Source organism: Eurosta solidaginis, chromosome 4 (genome assembly GCF_040869045.1).
Source record: "Eurosta solidaginis isolate ZX-2024a chromosome 4, ASM4086904v1, whole genome shotgun sequence".
Classification (NCBI taxonomy): domain Eukaryota; kingdom Metazoa; phylum Arthropoda; class Insecta; order Diptera; family Tephritidae; genus Eurosta; species Eurosta solidaginis.
This window is the reverse complement of record NC_090322.1, coordinates 274,033,157-274,042,666: the sequence shown is the minus strand read 5'-3', so window position 1 is coordinate 274,042,666 and position 9,510 is coordinate 274,033,157. Positions and strand designations below refer to the sequence as shown.

Sequence of the window (9,510 nt, the reverse complement as noted above, 5' to 3'; positions counted from 1 at the left end):
TATCCAAATTATATACCATAAAAACCGCAATAATCGAAGCCTTAAAGTGGATGCGAAGAACAAAAGTGAAATCAAAGAAGTGAGGGGACCTAAGGTGCTCAAATTTTTTTCAAAGTGCTAAATTTTTGGTAATACATCTGAACTACTAAGCCTTTTTACTTTTTGCTGAATATTAATTGTTCCCATTTTTGAGATCTTCACCAACTAACAGTTCAAAAAACGGGGAAAATATACCGATTTTTGTAGATGATACTACTACTACTAATGTTTATATAAAATGTGAAGCATGCATGTTTTATGTGTACTATATACAATATTTGCGCGAATTGTGAGTGAAACATCAATGGTTCAACTCTTTTCAATTTGTGGACTTGCAGAATTATATGAGTGCACACAACAACACCGCTGAGTTAAATGAACGCGCTCTCCTGGATATTTGCGATGCAGTACTTCGCAATGATAACTCCTTTTCAATGTCACGCATTTTTCAGGATGTGGAACTTGTGATGGTGAAGCAAACTCTGTATTATAGAGCAATGCTGGTTAGTTAATTTGTATTTCTTAACTTGTTTGTGTTTTTATTGTTAGGACGACCGAAAGCCTTGTAGCTAGTGTCACTTGTTTTCAATATAATATATTATATTGCTGTAACTAATTTATTATTGTATAAATTGATGTTTTAGGAGATATTAAGACCCTTACAAATGTACTATTTACAATAACTATTTTTTAATCTTAATTTCTTTTTGACAGACAAGAAACCTTGATCTGAATAATAATTTGTAGATACTTGAGAGTGATTAGTTTGATTTTCAGATATTTTTTAAGATTTCATGAACTCGAAACCAGTTAATAGAGAATTTTTATAAAATTATTTAGGCTATTACCAAGGTCTCCTATTCGTCGTATGTAAATAATATGAATAACAATAAATTCGTAAAAACGCTCGATAGTTTCAGTGAGACTTTAACGAAAAAGAAAGAAAATTGATTTAAAGTTAACAGAAGTCAAATTGAACAAGCCTGGATAACACGAAACTGCTTATTGTACACAGTGCAGGGTTATTTTTTGTTGGGATATTTTAATAATTTCAATATTTGATGTGTAAACATCTTCGCTCACGGTATGGGGGAGTTCTGAATGTAAGAGTAAGGTGTAAAGTTGTAAGCGTAGACGTAGGCCTTGTCTTTGTAAGTGATATGCTATTTGGGGGACATAGGTAACATGTCAATTCAGGCGTAGTGAGTGGTATTGACATGCTGTATGTAGTAATACAGAATAAAGACGTAGGTAGTCACCACACTGTAGCATAATGGGGAACAATGGACGTGATAGATTTTATATGAAGTAAGAGAAGCTCGACTTACATTTATTTTTTAAATCAGGCAGAAAATCAAGACAAGCAGAGGAAAGGAAAAAAAGAAAGGATAGGAAAGGAAAAAAAGAAAAGTAGGTGTGACGAAAGAAAAGGCTAGAAGTCAAAATCCAAGGAGTCTAACCGGAATGCGTGCTATCAATTTGTTAGCGAAGTGCTAACGGTTTGTTATCGATGAGTTTGAATGTTATCGACGCTTGATCGGGTTGTTACGAAACGGATACCGAAAAAACTTGATTATAATATCAATGACACATCTGTAACCCATCGATAACAAGCCGATAACTAGGCGATAACAAGCTCATAGCTCGATGATAATAATTCGCTATTGATAGTAAGCCGATAATAAAACATTATCTGGTCGGTGTTGGTTGTTATTTATAAGAAGCTGACGAAGCTCTTCTCAAAAACCCCGAAGTTATTGGTTTCTGGTAAAGTTACATCTGTTCTAGTTAACTTTTAACCTTTGGCGAGCTCTTGTGAACTTAAAAAATGTAATAGACACACTGTATGCTTACACATCGAACTTCACGAGTATTTTGTACTCACGGCGTTTTTTACATACTTTGTACTTATGTAAGTCAATATATTTATAAGAAAATTTTAAGCGAATTGCCCCATTTGGTTTAAAAATTTCTAACGTTAATGCAATCAATACTCAGAAGAGAAAGTAAATTAAATTTAACTTACTTATGTAAGTATCTACGCGGCGAGGGAAGCAGCTGCTAATTAACAAAGCAAGATTTGTGAAAATAACAAATTATATAGAACTATGAATATGTAGATAAAAACGCTTGTATAAAATATATTTATAGATAGGCTCTGGGATGTTTCCAAAAATATTTGTATTGTATACATGAACATAAGAGATTTTCTACCAAATCAGAACCCTCTGAAATTTCAAATTCCATCTTTCACTATCCCAAATCGTTTACGTGCGTCCAAGTAAGGCTACTGCAATATAATTTAAAAATTTTTCGCATTGGGATATTGTACCGAAGATGTAACTTGATAGCAAGATAATTTCAAGAATCGTAACCGAAGTTGCAAAGATTATTTATGAATTTACCCTTCTTTTACAAACATTAAATTAAGCTGCGATGAATTCTACATAATTTTTCCTCAATTCGAAACAAATCTCAAGGACTTTGGAAGAATGTGCGGCTCACAGTAACTGCCTAAACTTTAATAAAAATGATGTCGCTACCATAACGCGAAGAAGGGGAAAAGTTTAATAACATGAGGAATAGAATTTGAGGAATTAATTCTATGCGTACGTGTCAAACAACATCTAAATACTATAACACCAATTTCATTAGGAAAGGTTAAGCCGTTTAATTTATTTCTAAGTTTCTAAACGTGTCGCGACCGTAACATTGGGATGGATTCAGGTATTCCGAGTCCACTGATTTAGTGATTCTAATCATTTTTCTATTCAGGACCTCGTCGTCGAGATATTGACCAAAGTTTCGTCCTTGCTGACCTTAAAATATTTTACCTAAATTAAATTTTTGAAACTGTCATTTATTAACAAGTACATGCTCCATGTCTCCATTATTTGCAAAATTAAAACTTTTTTGTTTTTTGTACAAGGAATCGACAGATCAAATATGTCATACACAACAATCAGCCCAACAATTCGTATATTCACTATACACCGACATAGCGCTGACCGAATTAAAGGGTTATATAATGATGGAGTTTTCTTGGATGATGTTAAGGCTATACGGCAAAGGTAGAATTGTTATTAGGAAATAATCATTTGGGTTCATTTCCTCTTGTCTTTTACAGGCAACTTTACACAGGAAGCTGAGCTAATGCGAATGGATTATGAGAAACGTACTGGGCGCACACTCAAATTGTTGCGTGAAGTTATGCGTCGAGCAGATCGCATATTATGGCGCTGTGATCCAAACAAATTTATAAAAGGTGAGAATTATGATGAAGTGACACGTCTCCTACAGGGATATATCGAGAACGAAGTTGATTTGAATACAGAGGAAACATGCCGTGAGACATGCGATTTTTATCAATCCACGAGATCGGAAACTTGTTTTAAAAATCTTTATTGTGCACGTCAACCACGTTGTACAGGCAAATTGTATCATTGCACATTTGTGGACTCTGATATGTGGGTGTGTCCAGCTGTAAGCTCAAATGAATTTTTTATATAACATAAAATAGTTATTTTTGCTTTTATTTAGAGCCGCAACAGCGCACGCCGCTATGAATATACAGAATATGAAAATGGTCGTGTACTTGGTCAGAGATCGTCATGCGTTCGCGGGACTACAAAGGTAAAAAAGTACTAACAAATATGTATGTATATGTAGAGCATTCCATGGTTAGTAGGAGAAAAATCGTATGAATATTTACAGCTTTGTCCTGTGAAATTTCAGAGAAACTAATAGAAAATGGATATTCACCGGGAAATTCTTTGCCTGGGTATTAGTAGGCTTGACACACTTCCAAAAATGAAGATCGAGAATCCTAGTAGTAATTTGTAAATTATTCCTTCTCTATACATTAAGGTATGATAAAAATTGAGTTAACAAAGTAATAGCGAACTTCGCAGTTCTCTCTTCTCCATGGTTCAACTATATGGTTGGCTCATCTCTACAGCAACAACATACCTTTGTTCAGATTATCAAAATCTGCGTGTTGGTGTTAGGCGAATGGAATGGAGAGGAAAGTGTTGAGAGAAAATAATGTGCTGAATTAGTTACATTTACTAAAAAAAAATGTACCACCACGGCAGTAAATAATTTTCAATGTGTTAGTTAAATTTTTCGTTTGTCATCTACTTTTGACAATCCATATACCAGTGAAATGAAAAAATAAAATCAGCTGATGAGACGAGCCAACCATATAATTGAGCCATGCTCTTCTGTGTAGGAGTTCTTGCGTCAAATAAAAAACAAATTATAAAATTCGTGTTTGAAATACATACAACCAAAACTAATAGGCATGTACAATCCATTCTAGAAGCGCGGGATGAATTTGCGCCTGCATCGAGCTCATCAAAGTAGATCGTCGGCAAGAGTCGATAAACTTCACCGGAGCTTGACCTATCAGGGCTTTAGGGTCATTGATTGGATGCCAAATCAGCTACTTTTGTGCGCTGATATACTGTTGCAGTTGTCCATTATTCTGGTGGTAGACAGCGCAAACAGTTTCGAGGTGTTGTAAGTGCAAAGACATGCCTGGAATATTTAGGAGGATATTACGGATATAGACAGGGTTCGATCTTAGTGAGCCTTCTGGTACTATCCCAGCCGCAGCGGAAGCAATTTTGATTTGCCCCTGGCATCTTTAAGTCTGTGAATTTTAGTCGCCTCTAATGACCAACATGTTGGAGATCATCGAACTGTCTTCTTATCCCTTATCCCTTGAACCCAAATAAATATACTCTCGAATCGTATTGTGCTATGAAAACTTCTTGCGAGTGGCGAAAAATCTTCAAGCAACGGCGTTGGAGGGATGCAAAGGTCCATAACTTTTTCGAAAAACTGTTTCTCGAATATTCCCACCTAACTCATTCCTATTCAGATCAATGTTGTAGTTGTTGTTGTTGTCGTTGTTGTAGCAATGCTCGCCCCACCTAATAGCCGCGACCGATCACAAATTGTCATCAATATCCTCTAACGGGAGTCCAAGGAAACTTGCCGTTTCAACAGGGGTGGACCATAAGGAAAGGGGTGTTAGAGGCGTTGGTTCCACATTACAATTAAAGAGATGGTTGGTGTCATGTGGCGACACATTGCAAGCGGGGCATACATTTTGTATGTCGGGGTTGATTCTGGATAGGTAAGAGTTTAACCTGTTACAGTATCCAGAACGAAGTTGAGCAAGAGTGACACGCGTTTCCCTGGGGAGTATGCGTTCCTCTTCCGCGAGTTTTGGATAATTTTCTTTAAGTACTGGATTCACCGGGCAATTCCCGGCATAAAAGTCCGACGCCTGTTTATGGAGTTCACCAAGGACCTGCTTGTGTTTTTTCACTTCATACGGCTGGGTTCTCAGGTGCCGTATTTCCTCAAAATGCTTACGGATATGACGCCTTAAGCCCCTAGGCGGTGCTGGTTCATCAATCAGATGCCTGTTGGGATGCCCAGGTTTCTGGGTATTCAACAGGAACTGTTTGGTCAGCATCTCATTTCTCTCCCTGATGGGGAGTATTCTCGCCTCATTATGCAGATGTAGTAGTTTTCAAGAGTGACTCTACGTTACAACTCCTGTTGAAATGAACTGTAGGAATTCACAATGATATATATTTTAAATAAAAATTATAAAGAAAAGCAATTACAAAATCGGCACGAAATTCTAAATAGTCCATGGAATGCTGGGGCCGAATCATATCATGCGATTACGAATCGAATACGATACGATTGAAAATTACGTGATAGGTCAGTTCAGTGGTTACGTTCGACTACTCGTTCACGTATATCATCATGCCGAATACCAATCAAGAAGTACGATCACGAATGTTACCACTTTGCCCTCGATGTTTATGGGTATCGCTTTTACTAATTTTTCCTTTTTAAATTGCAGGTGGACTCGTGGTGGCGCTACCTTTTCTGGCACTGCAGTTATTGTTTTTGTCTGTGCGATGAAATTAGTATTAAATCTGATCGCTATTTTAATTTACGTGATACAGAATCAAATGTAGAAAATAATAGGTAAACAGTGGCTCTTTACGAAAATGTGAATTAATTAATTATTTCTATTTTTAGAGTTGTTACAGGTTTACGTTTCAAGAAACATAATCGTATATTTCATTTGCAAATTCAAGAGGGTGAAATGTTGCCAAGAGGAGCAATAAATCGCACAAGCTTAACATGGAAACCAATTGAAGATTATCAAATATTTGATAGAGATGTGCGAAATGGGCGTGACTATCACACACTCAGCTACGAAAGTCGTTCAATCGATTTAGATGACATTTATACCAGTGATAATTCTTTTGTAGTTGTTGGTGTACGTTTTCGAATTGTTGGTGCCCATTTGAATTTAGAAGCTAAGCTAGCAGAATTTGATTTTAAAACTGGCAAGTTAATTTCACCGGAAGCAAACAGTTTTTGGAAATCTAACGATAATACAGATGTAAGCGGTGATCGCAGGTAATTACTATTATTATGGAAAATATACATAATAAAACTAATTTGTTTATCACAACTAGACAAAAAATTTATCTGATAGACCCAGACATGTCTACGCGAACTATAGTCAAGTCGATTCCGGATTCACGGCACAATCAATATATTGATTTTGTTAATACCAACATGAACAAAGATGCTGCACAAAGCACAGTGCCTTTTATCGATACACAGGATGTGATATCAAATCCTCCAGTGCCTCTTTCCGGTCTCGGTATATACCATAAGGGACGTACTGGCTATGGCGGTTTTCTTGCACCAAAGACAATGACCTACGATTTTACGCCGCACGTTCGTGTTCCGCAAACAATAAATTAACTTAAGTTGCTTAGGAGCTATTGCATGTAGATTTATATGTATTTAACTATTTAAAAGGCATTTGAATACACACATATATACATATGTATATAAAGAATATATAGGCACTATTTAAAATTCAATAAATTTATATTACATTTTAGTTTGAGATAAATTGCCGGATTGTTCGATTGTATTTACTTTTACGATGAATTCTCTACGTTCAGTAGGTATGCACCTGACTTCCCTACATTCCACTAATCCGTTATTATCCAAATTATATACCATAAAAACCGCAATAATCGAAGCCTTAAAGTGGATGCGAAGAACAAAAGTGAAATCAAAGAAGTGAGGGGACCTAAGGTGCTAGTCGACAAGAATAATGTCCAGAGAAGACTTGACTCGGAGCCGTAGAAAACCCCTAGCATAGGGAGGCACATTTGTTAGCAAAACAAATACTAAAAACAGTAATTTAAACCGACGATGTACAGACATCTGATTGAAGAGGCTCCGCCTGCCGGGATTTAAGGAGTCATCTCGTAAGCACTAAGAAGTGCGGCGCACAATAACTCACGACGTTTGAAAAACAAGCCGTCCGTCTAATCCATGATAATTCGGCACAGTCCTATGCCGATAATTGCCAAGCGAACCCCATTCTCAGTGTCAAATACCAGAAGTTCGCAGTTGAGGAAAGCAATATCCCCAGGGAGACACGGGCCACTGTTGTTGGTGTATAACGATAAAGACACTCCCCGAAGGCTTTATAGACTGTTATCGATGTTGATGGTCCTTTGCCGGATATAGATCCGGTACGTTCCAGTAACAAAGCATTATTAAGATACTAGCCCGACCATCTCGGGAACGATTTATATGACCACATTAAACCTTCTCGACCATACCGGCCTCCCCACCCCCTAGCTCCATAGGGAACTTGGGGTCGCTAAAGCCTTGCCTGCTAAATAATGATACATTCATACTTCTAACAAGATTCCCCTCGCGTAGGTGAGGTTAACAATTGGGTTGCGGAAGCTTTGTATTGCGCTTATAAACCCCTTGAATCCCAAACTCGGGTCACTCTTGCACAACTTCGATCGGGATACTGTCATAGGTCAAACTTTTACTTATCCAGAACAAACCCCAACATACCCAATGTATGTCAATTGCAATATTTAGCCAACGCCTTTAACACCTACATATGTCTCTTTGGCCGAACCCTATAGAAACTGGAAGTTTCCATGGACTCCCGTTAGGGGGTATTAATGCCAATTTGTGAGTGATCGCACAGAACAAACTCGGTGACAATGCAACATAAGCAAAGATTTTACTAGCCATCACCCATTGAGATTTCTAGCTCCGTATCACGCTCAATTTCCACAGGAATGCTCTGGATCATTGGGACACCTGAGAAGCAGAGGTCGTGATATTTTCGTACACATCAGTTGTGATAGGCAGATGTCGCCGTTGTGTTTCATTAAAAGAGGGCACCATTATAGTGTTAAACTATATATTTAAATAAATGTATTCTATTTATTATATTCACTTTTTTAAAAAAGTTAAAGATAACTGATTAGAAAATTTTCATTTTGAAATAAGATGAAAAGTAATATAACATAAAAATAATTTACAAAATTAAAGTATATTTTACAAAGTAGATAACCCTACATATACTCGATATATCTTAAATTTTATCTTTTATTTTTATATCTTAAATTTTATCTTTTGAGTTGTATATTTATATATATTTTATATTATGCAGTCGACCATAGTTTGTCGTCGACTTTAAATAATCACCCCTATTCTGCATTTCGATTACGTTCCCGTTCTACGCTCCGCTTTAATCGAAGTTGGGTATTCTGCATTACAACGGAATCGTAACGAGAAGAGGAAGAGCAAATGATTTTTCGAAATCAGCTGTTTGTACGGAATGTGTGAATATTGGAACAAAATAAATTAAAGAAAATTTGTAAAAAAACATTGAAAAACGTTTATATTTTATTATCCACGCCATTATGTACAAAAAAAGCAATAGAATATATTGCCGCAGTGTTATATTTTCTTGAGTGAAGTGCTTTCATAATTGTAAGTGTGTTTTTGTCGTTCTTTTGGTCAATTCCCTGCCGTGGCCACCAAGTTTTGTTAAAACGGATTCCTGCACGAATATAGTTGACATTTTTTGAATTTGATGGATGCTAATTTCATTGCACTGGCCTAAAATACTTTATAAAGATTTATTTATTCTTTCCGCAAGGATTGTTTACTTTTTTGCTTCACCTTCCTCTACTCCGGCAGCTTTATTTGGCATATAACTGGACCCAACGAAAATACACAAATCATAGCTGTCTATTATAATGGAATCAATAGCCGCGGCATTATTTGTGGAGTTGGAAAGCAACGCATACGAAAATGGCCAGGCGAGAATGGAAAGGCAAATATTGCGAGATTTATGTAATCCATTTGAGATGAGTGACGAATTGTATGAAATTTAACTTAAAAGTGGTAAAGTTTAATGACTTATTTTCGTATTTAGGTTCAAAAAAACTTTCGACTTAATAAGGATGCTTTCAAGTATGTGTTAGATACTTTTGCGGGGCAAATATGTCCAAAGACTTCGACATCGACATGTTGTTTTTGACCTGGAAACATATAAAAAACAATCATCATCAAGCCTTCTACGTTTCTTAA

The 9,510-nt window shown here is 36.4% G+C and overlaps 2 protein-coding genes across 3 annotated transcripts in view; one reads left to right on the top strand and one right to left on the bottom strand.

The window, feature by feature from the left end:
- Positions 1-9,510, bottom strand: part of Ubr3 (Ubr3 ubiquitin ligase) — a 149,546-nt gene that overhangs the window by 63,431 nt on the left and 76,605 nt on the right. The window lies entirely within an intron of this gene.
- Positions 268-6,978, top strand: LOC137251520 (uncharacterized). Its single transcript, XM_067786263.1, has 7 exons — positions 268-542; positions 2,969-3,110; positions 3,167-3,522; positions 3,580-3,672; positions 5,927-6,054; positions 6,109-6,495; positions 6,555-6,978. Exons 1-7 carry the CDS (start codon positions 384-386, stop codon positions 6,847-6,849), a joined length of 1,560 nt encoding a protein of 519 aa, XP_067642364.1. The 5' UTR covers positions 268-383; the 3' UTR covers positions 6,850-6,978.